The sequence below is a fragment of the Portunus trituberculatus genome, chromosome 45, assembly GCF_017591435.1.
Source record: "Portunus trituberculatus isolate SZX2019 chromosome 45, ASM1759143v1, whole genome shotgun sequence".
NCBI classification, from domain to species: domain Eukaryota; kingdom Metazoa; phylum Arthropoda; class Malacostraca; order Decapoda; family Portunidae; genus Portunus; species Portunus trituberculatus.
The window spans coordinates 2,021,589-2,036,588 of NC_059299.1; the positions used below are offsets into that span (position 1 = coordinate 2,021,589).

The 15,000-nt window shown below is 43.8% G+C and overlaps 1 protein-coding gene across 6 annotated transcripts in view; it reads right to left on the reverse strand.

Moving 5' to 3' along the window:
* Positions 1–15,000, reverse strand: part of LOC123519363 (calcium/calmodulin-dependent protein kinase kinase 1-like) — a 207,764-nt gene that overhangs the window by 147,661 nt on the left and 45,103 nt on the right. For 5 of the 6 annotated variants that reach the window (XM_045280629.1, XM_045280631.1, XM_045280628.1 and 2 more), the window contains one exon: positions 11,984–12,047. In XM_045280629.1, the coding sequence (XP_045136564.1) occupies positions 11,984–12,047 (64 nt within the window). Of the gene's footprint in view, positions 1–3,465; positions 4,897–11,983; positions 12,048–15,000 lie in introns of those variants that run through there. The other variant, XM_045280633.1, reaches the window with a different exon arrangement.

The following is a 15,000-nucleotide window of genomic DNA, read 5'->3' on the forward strand; positions in this document are numbered from 1 at the left end:
GAGGAAGGGTTAAGAGTGAGGGGAGTGGAGAGAAAAGCAAGGGAAAGGAGGGGAGAGGCAGAGGGAGTGTCAATACGGAACGAGGCCAAGGGAAGGAAAGGGGACAGAGCAGAGGGAGAGGGAGATGGGGAGGGAAGAAGATGGGAGAGGGGTGGGGGCTCTGTTAAACATGGCAAAGAAACAAAGGAAAGAAACGGAAGGCGAAAAATGGATTAAGTGACATATGGAGAGAGAGAGAGAGAGAGAGAGAGAGAGAGAGAGAGAGAGAGAGAGAGAGAGAGAGAGAGAGAGAGACGGACACATCCACAAATAAATAAACATATGCGAGGTAAATATTAATAATGAAAACGGAGAATATTCAACACCACTGCAATTTTCATTTACCATTACGAGGTTCACAATTACACCAATTCTTCAGCCGACGCACCGACATCCATTTGATCATTTCCCCTTTTGTGATGAGTTATAAAAACACAAACAGATGCACGAGTTGCCACTGACATGTTAAACAGCACATTAATTACTTTGTCTAATTTATTACTCTTTTATGTCACTTCAACAACTACTACTACTACTACTACTACTACTACTACTATTACTGTTATTATCATTATTATTATTAGCAGTGGCTGTAGTAGTAGTAGTAGTAGTAGTAGTAGTAGTAGAAGTAGTAATAATGTTGTTGATAATGTAGTAGTAGTAGTAGTAGTAGGAGTAGTAGTAATAGTAGTAGTTGTAGTTTTGTAGTAGTAGTAGTAGTAGTAGTAGTAGGAGTATTAGTAATAGTAGTAGTTGTAGTTTTTGTAGTAGTAGTAGTAGTAGTAGTAGTAGTAGCACCACCATTTTAATTTTTACGGTCAGTATTTGCAAGTATTATTTATTTTCCTAATCCTTTACCTTCATCACTAAGGCAATTACTGGAGATATATCGCGGTGAAATAATTAACAGGTACATCGGTGTGTATTTAATTAACAAGGCAAACACACCTGGGGTAAATAGACTCAACAACACGAGGCATTAGTCCTGCAACACACCTCGTCATGAACACAACGAAAAGAAAACTTGAACGATACAATGAGAACACAGCAAGCGATAATAGCTCTTCCTGCGATACACGAAAAGGTCAAAATGCTCTAAATAAATCCACGTCACAAAATTCGTCTTTCTAAACTTTCGCACATTAACATTCTTTCTTCGTGGCGGAAGGAATTCAAGAGCTTTCCAGGAAGTGACTCAAGGTAAACTGATCACGAGACTTCCACATATTGCAGGTAAAAATTCCACGTGAAAAGGCATTAATAGCACTTGGTAACGTTACTGCATTACGGCTCTCTCTCTCTCTCTCTCTCTCTCTCTCTCTCTCTCTCTCTCTCTCTCTCTCTCTCTCTCTCTCTCTCTTTTTTCAGTATCCCACCTTTTATTTCCCTATGTCGTATTTCCGAAGAGATTAATTCAACCCCTTCAGTACCATGACACGTTTCCATATTCATTCTGCTCACTACATAGTTGGTGATTTTATACAGCTTCACAAACTTACGTGGGGATTAAAATAGTGAAGGCTGTGGCCATTAATCTTCTGACCTCCACAGACCCTTTCTAACGTCAATAAAATAGTCTAATCACACCCAAAACTCAAGGTAAAACTACGTCGCAGTACTGTAGCGGTTAAGAAAGCTGTGGATAACACTTTTCCAATAGCAATGTTACCAGAGTATTATAACCCATATAGACACTCAATAAACCTGTAATCGTATCGTATTTACATGACTGGTGATCCGGAGAGAAAACAGAAATGGTGAGAGTACCAGTCACGCTAGAAAGTACCTGATGATGTCTATAACCTGGTACTTTCCTCCCGCTTATAATGGTGAGGCGGTGACGTGAGAAGGGGCATCTGGAGTCGACAAGTGACGGAAGGGGGGAAGAAAGGTACTACGTGATGGTAATGGTAACGGCAGGGATGGTACTGCAGGTGACGGGTGACTGGGGGTTGACAGATTAGCGGAAAGGAGTTACTTGCAAGTGACAGGAGCAGAGGAGAAGGTGCAGGGATGTGTCTGGGAGCGGGAAAGGTGGGTGGTAGTGACGGAAGGCAAAAGGGAGTCTAAACATGACAGGTGAAGGAAAGGATAAACAGGTGAACAGTCCTTATCAGTTTAATGATAAGTGGAAGGTAAGCTAAGGAGATAAGGATTCAAGTGGGGAATAAGAGATAAGTTAATACACACACACACACACACACACACACACACTTACATCATAGGTAAAGTGTCCAGGTGTGTTGCGTTGAGTTGCGTCACGTGATGGTGGTGGTGTGGTGTTTGTGTGTGTTGCACGTGTTGTTTGTGGTGTTTTTGCTTCTTTCCTATTCCTAATGGCTTTCATGTCTTTGTTTCACGTTTGTTTGTTTTTTTTTTTACATTAAATTTGTGGTAGGTCTTGTTGTTGTTGTTGTTGTTATTGTGAATGGTGGTAGTGATAGTGGTCATGGTAGTGGTGGTGGTGAGTGCATTTGCCTTGTCATAATTGGTTTTAATTGGATGTGTGCACCTTTCTCTTTGGCAACTATTGTTTACACACACACACACACACACACACACACACACACACACACACACACACACACGCAAATAGCCAATTAGCGATGGCAACACAGAGATGACACAATAACGAACACGGAACAACATAACACACGGAACAACAACAACAACAACACACAAACTACACCGCTGGAAATATGCAAAAAACTAACAAATTAACGATGAAAAGAAAAAAGAAACACACACATACACACACACACACACACACACACACACACACACACACACACCAAAATTTAAGACCACACTAAAAAGATTAATGAAAAGAATAAGAAAATACACGAAAAATGGCTCTTGTTAATAATGGCACTCTTTATGATCCTAATATTTCCACAACACAAAAACACACACTCGGAGAAAACACGGAAGAAAAGGAGGAGGAAGAGGAGAAGGACTAGGAGGAAGACGAGGAGGAGGAGGAGGAGTAGGAGGAGGAGGCGGTGGAAGAGGAGGGGATGGAATGTCTAAGAAGGAAAAGGAGGATATTGAAGGGATAACAAGAATGAGGAAGAGAGGCACTGGATAAACAGGAAAGGCTGAAGGAGGAGGAAGAGGAAGAGGAGAAGGAGGAGGAGGAGAAGGAGGAGGAGGAAGAAGAAGAGGAGGAGGAGGAGTAGGAGGAGGAGGAGGATGGATGTGTTTTATTTCCAACTGTGGTAGCATTCAATATTTTGCTTAACTTTGCCGTGTATTTCAGTGAGCGAGTGGAGGAGTGGAGTCGAGGGGACCGAGCTGTGGAGACGAGCTTAAAGTGGATGTGGGCAGTGTGGATGAGTGTGGGTGGAGGCTTTGGTGTGCCATGAAGTGTGTGGATGACAGGTGATGGGCTTGATGGAGGGCGGGGTGGGTGGTTGGCTGACTTACTGTAAAGTGGAGTGGGCGGCCGGACGGACGTGTGCGGGCGGCGAGGGGCTGGCACTCTGCATGCCTGGCGTCAGTGTGGGCGTGGGGCGATGGGTGGTCCGTCACTGCGGGCTGCCATCACTACACTAAGTCCCCGCACGCCCACCGCCACTACCACGCCAGCCCACTCATCTGCGTGGCGAGTGGTGCAACAGCTCAGTGGGCGGCGGGGGAAGGGGAGGGGGGAGGGATTCACTGGGGGGAGCAAGGGTTGCTTCCTCCAGACGCACACCACACGCACACGCACTCTGCTTCCTGCTGCTGACGCCGATGCTTGTGCCACGGGCAGTGGCGGCGGCGGTGGCGGCTGTGGAGCGGAGGGCACCTCCAGTACAGTCCGCCTCCCTTACTTTAGATCAATAGCTCAAGTAACTGTGTGTTTGAGTCCAGCGTGGGACAACAGGGCGCCTCGTGCTCACTCAGGCTTCATCTTCCGCTGGGAGTCGCGCCTCTCTCCCAGACCTTCCTTTTCTTCGCAACATTTCCTCCCACAGAAGGCAACACGCTGAAGGACCACCGCGCCCCTGCTCCGGCGCCACTCAGTACCTGCCGCGCCAGGCCGTGCTGGCCTTGTGGTGAGGGACACTCTCCGCGGCCAATACAAGTATACTGCGGTGCCCTGTGGCCAGGCGGCGAGCGGGAAGGGCTGATGGGGTGAAGCAGCCGCCCGGAAGGACGTGGTGTGTTCCGGAAGAGCCAAAGATACGATGGGATCACGACACCCACATCTGAAAGCCAGGCTCAGCTGGGAGCAAGGGAGCGCCCTGAGACCCACACTGGCTCGCCAGCACTGCCAGCCACACACGGCCACTCACGCGGCGCCAGGCGGTACGCACCAGGCTTCTCCCTTCCCTGGGAGCCTCACCGTGGCCTTTATCAGCGCCCTTACCACTGTATTCAAAGACATTTAGTCATTAACATGAAACATACGTAGGGAAGAATAAAAACACAACATGCAACTAGTGAAGGCATGTGAATCAATGGGGGGGCAGAGTGCACGCGCAGGCCCGTAGCCATGACGACCGCGCACATCTCCCTCGCGCTGCTCGTCGCCTCACACTTCTCCCGCCGAGACCAGCCGTGCAGGGCAGCCGCTGCAGCTGCATCCCCTCCGTGACACAAGGGCGTGTGCTAACCAGAGGCGTGCCTGGCGTGTCAGGGCGTGGCAACGAGAATCTCTGAAGACGAGACTGGACGAAAACACCCCACCTTGAATCCCCGCCCCCTTGTGCGCCGCAAGTCCTCGCCGAGCACAGCCAGGACACCAGTGAGGCTGAGGACGTCGCGGCGAGGGCAAGGCTGAGGACACCGCCACCAGTGGTCAAAGCTCCTCCTTGCAGGACACCAGCGTGGCGCCTCGTGCGTGCTGCCGTGCGACGCCAGACTTGGAGCCGAAAACACGAAATTGCCGGAGATGAATGGCAGCCACACGACCCCCTTAACTGGCCCCTCGTCCCTCACCCTCGGCCCCCCGCACTCTTTCACTCAAGTACCATCATCTCTCTCTCTCTCTCTCTCTCTCTCTCTCTCTCTCTCTCTCTCTCACAAAACATCCCCAAAACACCGACAGTCCCTACACACCCACCTCTCCCCACTGTCACCCCTCCCCCTTCCCTTCACAACATCCACCCCCTCCCTTCCGCTCCACTACAGCCTCCACCATCCACGCCACCACGCCACCACAAACCTCCACCATAAACCTGACAAACCCTCAACTTCAGGCGGCTCAGCACTGACTCACACAGATAGAGCGGAGATAAGAAGTAATAGAGAGTACAAACCTATGATAAAAGGGATGTCGTCAGATTTTGTAAGTCTAAACATACATAGCACTAAACACACTTAAATTTATGTATAAGGAGACGGAAAGAAGGAATGTGAGTGTAGGCAAAGAGAACACCCTTAAAACACTCCAAAACACCCTTAAAATACGCTAAAATACCTAAAGCACCCCAAAACACCATTAAATAACCTTAAAACACCCCAAAACACCCCAAAAAACCCTAAAACACATTAAAACACATTATAACACTCCAAAACACCATTAAATAGGCTTAAAACACCACAAAACACTCCAAACCACCCGAAAACATCCCAAAACACACCAAAACATTCTAAAAACACCCCAAAAACACCCGAAACACACAAACGCACTCTGAAACACCTAAAACACCCCAAAACATCCCCCAAAAAACGAAACAAACTGAAAACACCACAAAACAGCTCAAAACACCCTTAAAACACCTCAAAATAAAAAAAGGAAGTAGGAAAGGGAGAAGAGATATAAGAAGACGAATAAGAGAATAAGCAAAAAGAGAGGGAGAGAGAAGGAAGCAAGGAAGTAGGAAACCACATAAAAAAGGAACAAATAAGCAGGAAGAAATAGGACGTAGGAGATAATAGAGAAACGTAAACAGGAAGAGGAAAAGGAGGAGAGACCACAAAGGATCTCCAAGGAAGTACAAAATATAAATGACTTGTTGATCATTGTGAGGTTGTTTATAAGCTGATTTAAAGGAAGATACAGGATTGAAGAGGAGGAGGAGGAAGAGGAGGAGGAGGAGGAGGAGGAGGAGGAGGAGGAGGAGGAAGGAGGAGGAGGAGGAACAAGATGAAAGAAACAAGGTTATATACTCTGGAATTCCGTGTCACTTCTAAGCAAAATGTAGGTCAAGCAAATTTCAGGCGAGCAAACTTCAGTAAGCCTCTCTCTCTCTCTCTCTCTCTCTCTCTCTCTCTCTCGACAGCCCCACACATCACTGTTTACCTCACATTACTGAAATGTGACTCTTCCCCCAAAACGTTTCGTAACTCATGTGTATACAGCCACGTGTGTGTGTGTGTGTGTGTGTGTGTGTGTGTGTGTGACTTTTTTCACAGTTTTTTTTCACTTTTATTCATCTCTCTTTCTTTATTTTTTTCTGTTTCTGTCTGTCTGTCTCTGTCTCTCTCTCTCTCTCTCTCTCTCTCTCTCTCTCTCTCTCTCTCTCTCTCTCTCTCTCTCTCTCTCTCTCCACTCTCCTGCCACACGCGATCCTCTCCCTTGACAAAACACAAAAATGACGAAGAAAACGCACTCTTATTTTGCAGCGTCTGAAAATATTATTAAAAAGCAGAAAAATATTGTGAATTTGTTTCCTAAGTGTGTTGAGATGTGTCTGTAATACCTTGAGTTGTAGAAATAAGGATAAAAAAGGGATTTAACACATACATGCAACTTAAATGATACTTTTTGGTTCAACTTCTGACCAGTTTCCCCATCTTAAGTACAAAAAAGATTAGTTTCAGTAGTTTTGATGTTGATCTTTTAAAACACATGTAAGAAGATGGACGGGAGAATAAAAGATAGAGACACACGAATAGATAGATAGATAGATAATTACACTTAGTTTCAATAGTGTTATTATGTTCCTTTAAAAATCAAGTTAGAAGATGGACGGGAGTAAAAGAGACACGAATAGATAGATAGATAGATAGATAGGTAGATAGATAGATAGATAAGTAGGTAGGTAGATAGATAGATAGATAGATAGATAGATAGATTGTCCTGGTACCGCTGGCACCATCAATATGTTCTGGTGTGGTTGAAGAGAAACACTGGGGCCTTTCCCTGTGTTTATTATAAGATACAAAGCGTATTGAAGCTTGGTAGACTTGGTAGCGAGTAGCCGTGGAGGCTTGAGAAGTAGCCGGCGGCCAGAGCGAGACTTGTAGTCGGTAGCGGCTAGATGAAGCTTATAGCAAGCGTGATGATATAGAATTACAGTCTAGACAACTGAAGTGTGATTGTAGACTGTAGACTGTAGAACTAGACTGGCTGTGCAGGACAGGAGAACCAGTCAAAGAGAGAAGGCAAGCGGAATGCCAGGCAGAGCGTGAGTCTGTCCCGAAGCTGTTGGGAACGACTGGCGTGACGTTCCGTGGGTGGCTGAGTAATACTACCTCCACGGCCGCAGTAGAACATTACATTACAGCGCATAAAAGTAGTCTGTCTATGATAAGATAGATAGACAGATAGATAGATAGATAGATAGATAGACAGGTAGATAGATAGATACAAACATACACATTTGTCCCTGACTTTTCGATAACTGTTTTTTTTTAACTTTTTGCTGCCTTTAGCCAGTTTTTCTCCTGCATAAACACACACACACACACACACACACACACACACACACACACACACACACACACACACACACACACACACACACACACACACAGGTAAAAAAAAAAAAAAAAAAAAACTTCCCACACTTCCTACCAGCTCGTCCACATCCTTCTTCTCTCCTTCAGTCTCCTATTTCACCTCCCTCGTCAAATCCCCCTCGCTCTAACCTGACCTTCATCTCCTGCCTATATAAAACCTCCTCCTCATCAGGTAAGGCTTGTCTAATTAATAGGTTTGGATCAGCAAATATTGAGACTATTGATCTGTTACCTCGAGAAAACAGTGGCGTATGACGGGGCCTTAATTAGCTACGAAGGGGCACGTGGAGGTAAGTGTGGTAGAGTGGAGGGATAGTGGAGGGGAAGTGGAGAGGTGGTGGGACATTGAAGGGGATGTGGATTTTTTTTTACTTTTGTTTACATTTTGTTTAAGGGAAGTGGAGAAGTGGAGGGGAAGTGGAGGGGAGTGGAGGGGTAGTTGAGGGGAGGTGGAGGGACAGTAGAGGGGAAGTGAAGGGAAAGTGGAAGGAAAGTGAAGGGAAAGTGAAGGGACAATGGAAGGGAAGTGAAGAGAAAGTGAAGGGACAGTGGAGGGGCACTGGAGAAGAGTGAAGAGGCAGTGGAGGGATAGAGGAGAAGAGTGGAGGGGTAGGTGGAGGTAAGTTTGCTGGAGTGGAGAGACAGTGGAGAAGTGGAGGGAAACTGGAGGGGAAATGGGTTGGCAGTGGAGGAAAAGTGGAAGGAAAGTGGACGAGAAGTAAATGGAAAGTGGACAAGTGAATGAAAAGTGGAGAAGAAGTGAATGAAAAGTGGAGGAGAAGTGAAGAGAAAGTGGAGGAGAAGTGGAGGAAGAGTGGAGAAGAGTGGAGAGGTACACATTTAGTTTAGGTGGATGGATAACAAGCACAGAGTATCCGCCAAGACTTCTGCGTTACTCCAGTGAATCAGAACCCTTGTCACGGAAAGAAGAAGAGGAACCTTGAAGAAAATCCTGCTAGATAAATCCTTCACGTTTTCATTATTAATATTTACATCGCATATATTTGTGTGTGCATGTCCGTCTCTCTCTCTCTCTCTCTCTCTCTCTCTCTCTCTCTCTCTCTCTCTCTCTGTGCATGTCCGTCTCTCATTCCCTGTGACGCGTTTTCATATTCATTCTACTTACTATCTGTCAATTCTAAACAGCTTCAGAAACTTAAGAGGAGGATCAACATAGAGAAAACTGTGGCTATTAATCTTTTTCACCTCCATAGACACTTCCTCTTTTTTCTTTAAGGGAGGTGAAAAGAAGCTAGGAAAAAAATAAGGGTGGGAAGAGAAGTGTGAAAGAAAGGAAGAGATGAGAGTTTGTAAGTTTACCCACATTAGTCTTTTGATTTATTTTAGCATTTTTATTGTGTTTTATCTCATGTAAGTAAAAGCGTCTAACCATTCCAAAACTCAAGGATATAATGCGTCCCAGTACTGAAAGGGTTAAGGAAGGTAAGAGGAATAGGAGAAGGGTTGGTCTGAGAAAGGAGTGCCAGAAAGATGTAAAGAAATAGAAAAAAATAAAGAATGTGGATATTAAAAAGAAAGATAAGGAAGAGAAATGTGAGCTATGGTGGTGGTGGTGGTGGTGGTCTCTAAGGTGAATTTCAAGGCTCAAGGATAATTTCAATAAAAAAGAATCCAGAAATCGAGAACGGGAATGGGTTTTCTTGACTTAGAATCATTCAAGACTAAAGAAAAAATTTATAGAAGGTAGGCAAGAACATCTCCATCTCCTCCTCCTCCTCCTCCTCCTCCTCCTCCTTCTACTCCACCTCCTCCTCCATCTCATATTTTTCAATCCATTGTCCTCCTTCCTTCAAACACTTTTCTTTCTTCCATCTCTTCCTTCTTTACCAAATATTATTATTCTTTCTCAATTAGGCCCTTCTTCCTCCTTTCACTCTTCCCTCCATCAAATATTTCTTCCTCCTCCTTTCTTCCTTCACCATCCCTCTTGTTTCTCTCTCCTCCGCACCAGGCACTCCTTTTCCTCCCACCTTCTCTCTACCAGGCACTCCTCCTCCTCCTCCTCCTCCTCCTCCTCCTCCTCCTCCTCCTCCTCCTCCGGGAATAGCTGTTCTCCTCCCGGCAAATATTGAGACCAGACTGACTTGTGCTTGTAAACAGAGTGAGGAACATCAACAACTTCACCTCCTCCTCCTCCTCCTCCTCCTCCTCCTCCTCCTCCTCCACCTCCTTCTCCTCCTCTTTCTCCTCACTTTCTCAACTCAAGCGCTTTGTTTTCCCTTCCTTTCCCCCTCTTCCTGTTCTTTTCTTTTTCTTTTTTTTTTTTTTTTATTTTTGGTAGTATGACACTGAACGAAGCGAAGGGAACAAAAAACCGGACCAGGATTAGAGAAATTACGAGTATCTTCAGAGAGAGAGAGAGAGAGAGAGAGAGAGAGAGAGAGAGAGAGAGAGAAGCTAGATCACTCACTTCATCATTCTCATCCACAAAGCTCTCACTCTCTCGCATTACCCCTCATTTCCCCTCACTCTACCTCCCCTCCTTCCCCTCACCCTCCTCCCTCTCTCCCCTTCTACCCATTGTTCATCTGGGGGAGGGGAGAGGGGAGGGAGAGGGGAGAAAGGGGAAGTACGTAATATTTTCACGTCAAGGATAGAAAATGATGGAGGAGGAGGAGGAGGAGGAGGAGGAGGAGGAGGAGGAGGAGGAGGAGGAGGTATTAATCATATGTGTCATGTTTAGCTATTGATTCTGCCCCGCTCACCTTCCCACACTCTACCTGTCTTTCTTAATTACCTCAACGCACCTGGACTGTCTTCAATTCTTGGGAAACATCATCTTCCTCCATTCACTCTTCCCTCCATCAAATATTTCTTCCTCCTCCTTTCTTCCTTCACCATCTCTCTTCTCACCATCACCACCACCAACACCAACACCAACACCACCACCACCACCACCACCACCACCTTTCCTATCCATTTAATTCATTCACCTAAAATAAAATGAAATTAAATAAGAGAGATAATAATAATGTCCATTTTCTATGCATTTCCCGTTTTCTATTTACCGATTAATATTTTGTAATAAAGTTCTGTATTTATTATCTTTATTTATCATTTGTTATTATAACTATTTTTTTTTATTATTTTTTTATTGATAAGGAAATGTTTAGCCGTGTTGTTTTTATCTGTTCTTCCTTTTTTCTTCTTTTTATTTCCTTTCTTTTCCTTTTTTTCTTCTTTTCTTCTCTTTTTTTTCCTATTTCTCTTGTTTCTTTTCTTTTTCCTTATTTTAATCTCATTTTTTAAGGAAATATTGAGAAATGTTTTTTTTTCTCTCCTTCCTTCTCATTTTCTTTTCTTTCTTCTTTTCTTCTCCTTCTCTTTCTCTATTTTCTTCTTTTCTTCTCTTGCTTCTTTCTCTATTTTTTCTTTTCTTCTCTTTCTTCTCTTTTTGTTATTTTTCTTCTTTCTTTCCTCTTTTCCTTATTCTGATAATTTTTTTAAGGAAATATTACCAAATGTTACTGTTTTTCTCCTTCCTTCTTCTTTTTCTTCCTTGTTTTCTTCCTTCTTTCTTTTTCTTCCTTTCCTTCTTCCTTCTTCTTTCTTCCTTTTTTCCTTTCTTCTTTCTTCCTTTTTCCTTTCTTCTTTCTTCCTTTTCTTCTTCCTTCTTCTTTTCTTCTCAACTTTCCTAATTTTTTCCATTTCCTTCCCTCTTTTCCCCTCTTCCCCTCTTTCATCTTCCAACTTCTCCTCCTCATTATTCTCCTTTTCTTTCTCCTTCGATTTCTCATTTTTCTTCCCTTGTCGTGTCATCTTTCACCCTCTCTCTCTCTCTCTCTCTCTCTCTCTCTCTCTCTCTCTCTCTCTAACGGTCATGATCAACACAATGAAGAGTGGGAAGAGTACAAGGAGAGGAGGAGGAGGAGGAGGAGGAGGAGGAGGAGGAGGAGGAGGAGGAGGAGCAGAAAAAAATGACGAGGAATGATCAATGGGAGAGAGAGAGAGAGAGAGAGAGAGAGAGAGAGAGAGAGAGAGAGAGAGAGAGAGAGAGATAGCAGGAAGTGCTAAGATCACCTTTAAGTCGAAGATCTGCATTATGAATCTCTAAAAAGTCGACGTTATGTATAAAACACGTTATAATAGTAGTAGTAGTAGTAGTAGTAGTAGTAGTAGTAGTAGTAGTAGTAGTAGTAATAGTAGTAGCAGTGTTTGTAAGGCCCGTATAAACTCTGTACTTAAATATCTTACTTAAAAATACTTAAGAATATACTAATTGCCTACTTACACACTTAATATTACTTACTTAGGAATATTGCCAATTTTCGGGGCCCTGAGCCGAATACGCGTGTCCTCCCAATCATTCTCTCCTGGAAAAAGAAAACGAGAGCATTAATAACAGAGAACTGGGACATCTATATCTTTAAAGGGTATCTAGTAAATAATTTAGTAGGTATTTATTTATTTCTCCTTGCATTCATTAATTCTTTCCTTCATTTGTCTCTCATTCCTCTTTTCGTTATTCTATTGGTTGTATTTCTCGTTAATTTTCTTCTTCTTGTCTCCTTTTCTTTCTCTTTTTTTTTCATTTTTTCATCTTCTTTTCTCATTTCTTGTCATATTTTATTATCTTCTCGTTCATGTCTCATATTTCATCGTTTACATGTTTAATTTCTTCACGTTCTCATCTTCTTTTCGTTCAAATATCTAAGTTTATCTCTTCAGAGCCTTAATCCCTTCAATACAGGGACACATTTTGAGATTTGTACACGATAAGACCATTTTATTGACATTAGGAAGGGCTTATGGAGGTCAGAAGATTAATAGCCAGAGTCTTCAGTATTATATTCCCCACGTGAGTTTCTGAAGCTGTATAAAATCACCAAATAGTAAGCAGAATGAATATGGAAACATGTGATGGTATTCAAGGGAGTTAAGACATTTTTACCTTGAGATTTGTACACGATTAGACCATTTTATTGACAATAGGAAGGGCTTATGGAGGTCAGAAGATTAGTGGTCAGAGTCTTCACTATTTTAATCCCCCACACAAGTTTCTGAGGGTGTACAAAACCACAGAAGAGGAAGCAGAATGAAAATGGAAACGCGTCATGGTTCTCCCTTGAAAGAACCAGACAGAAGATCGATAGAAAACTGACCTCCAGGCAAACTCGTGTATTTTAAACAGCTATCCATTGCTCTATTGAAATCTATGGTAATCAATATAATACTTAAAGGTGAGCTGAGTAAATATCTTCGTGGTTATATAGTGGAAGGTAATGAAGATAATATACAAGTCCCCCTTAAAGAGATACAGAAACTTGAGAGAAAATTGACTTTCAGGAGTAACTTGCGTATTTTGAACTACCTGCTTGGTTCACCGTAATTCTTTCCATATTCATTCTGCTTATTATCTGGTGATTTCATGCAGCTTCAGAAACTTATGTGGGGATTAAAATAGTGAAGGCTCTGGCTATTAATCTTCTGACCTCCATAAAGTAAACAGAATGGTCTAATCACACCCAAAACTCATGGTAAAAAATGCGTCCCAGTACTGAAGGGATTAAACACTACAACGCTTCAAAAAATAACTAGGGATGGAGTTGAACATGGAAAAACTTTATATAGTGAAGAAATAGAACAAAAAAACACAGTACAAGGAAAAATTTAACAGAAAAACACGCTTAATGTCACTCCACACACTAAGCATGCTGTACCAGTGTGGCAAAGTAGTACAGAAAACTCCTACCTCGTATTCTTCTTATTTCAATCCCTATCACCACTACCACTGTCATTACATCACACTCAACACAAAAGATAAAAAAAAAATGCTCTTTTCATAACACCCTCTCCTTGTACACCACCACCACCACCACCTCCTCCTCTTCATCAGTACTCGATCCATGCCCTACTTCCAACCCTTAGACGGTGACCCAAGTCCTCTAGTGCGGCCAAGGAGGGAGGCATATAGACCAGAGGGGCGCGGCGGGGCATAGAGTCACAGAGCCTTTATAATCAGGGACTTATGAACCCAAACGACAATGAGGGGCCAGTGACGCGTCCCTTAGCCAGCCCTCTCTTGTTCCGTGGCAGGGTCGATGCAGACACCTCTATATTGATCCCTTATTGATGCAGGGGATCGCGTGGCCCTGAGCAGGAAGGATGCGGGGTCCTGAAGGCTCCACCAGGCACCACAGGGAAGCAGGAAGGCAAAGGAAGGGAAGAGGAGAGGAAGGGAAGGGAAGGGTAGGGAAAGGAGGATGAAGGGAAGGGTAGAGAAAAGAAGAAGGAAAAGAAAGGAGAGGGAAAGAGAAGGAAGGGAAGAAAAGGGAAAGGATGGGGAGGGAAGGGAAGGGAAAAGAAAGGGAAGGGAAGGGAAGGGAAGGGAAGGGAAGGGAAGGAAGTTTCTCTAGCTTATGTTTACGTGTGATGTGGAAGAAGATGAGGTGAATTTGTGTGGAGTGTGTGATGCTGCTTTATCATCACCTCCTCCTTCTCCTCCTCCTCCTCCTCCTCCTCCTCCTCCTCCTCCTCCTCCTCCTCCTCCTCCTCCTCCTCCTCCTGTTTATCTTTTAGTTTAATGCATCGTCATATCACACAATCCTCGACCTCCTTCTCCCCTTTCTCCTTCCCCCTCACTATCTTCCTTCTCCCTATTCTCCTTCCTGCTCTTCCCTCCATCATCATCACCATCAGGAGTCCCAGCCAGGTAGTGAATGAAATCTAATACTATTTTAAGAAAGGCAAAGCTATCGACGGGTTAAATATAGTGCCAACAGTCCATTCTGGTTTAAATAACACACACACACACACACACACACACACACACACACACAGAGACGAACTAAAGGTGTATGTGAACTAGACCTTAATTTACATGTATTTAGTATTCAGTTCACGAAAATAAGCGATCAAATAGACAAGTTAAAAGGTCAAAATTGCTTGTTTTAATGCAATCTTGATACGGTGAAACTTGACACAGGGGTGGGGTGGGGTGGGGGGGGAAACTTGACACATGGGAAGGGGGGTGGGGAACTTGACTTGATGGAGGTAAAAGCAATGTGACACGAGCCATAAACGAGGCCATTTCAAAACAAGGCCGTGTGAAAAAAAAAGTAGAGAAAAAAGAAAAAGATCAAGCAAAATAAAAATAGTGAAATGAGGAGGAGGACGTTTGGTGAAAGGTGAGGGTGAAGAGGAGGAGGAGGAGGAGGAGGAGGAGGAGGAGGAGGAGGAGGAGGAGGGGAAGGTAATGATAAACGTGTGAAAAAAATGGTAAAATAAAATGAAATAGTGAAAAAAAAGGAGAGCATTTGGTGAAAG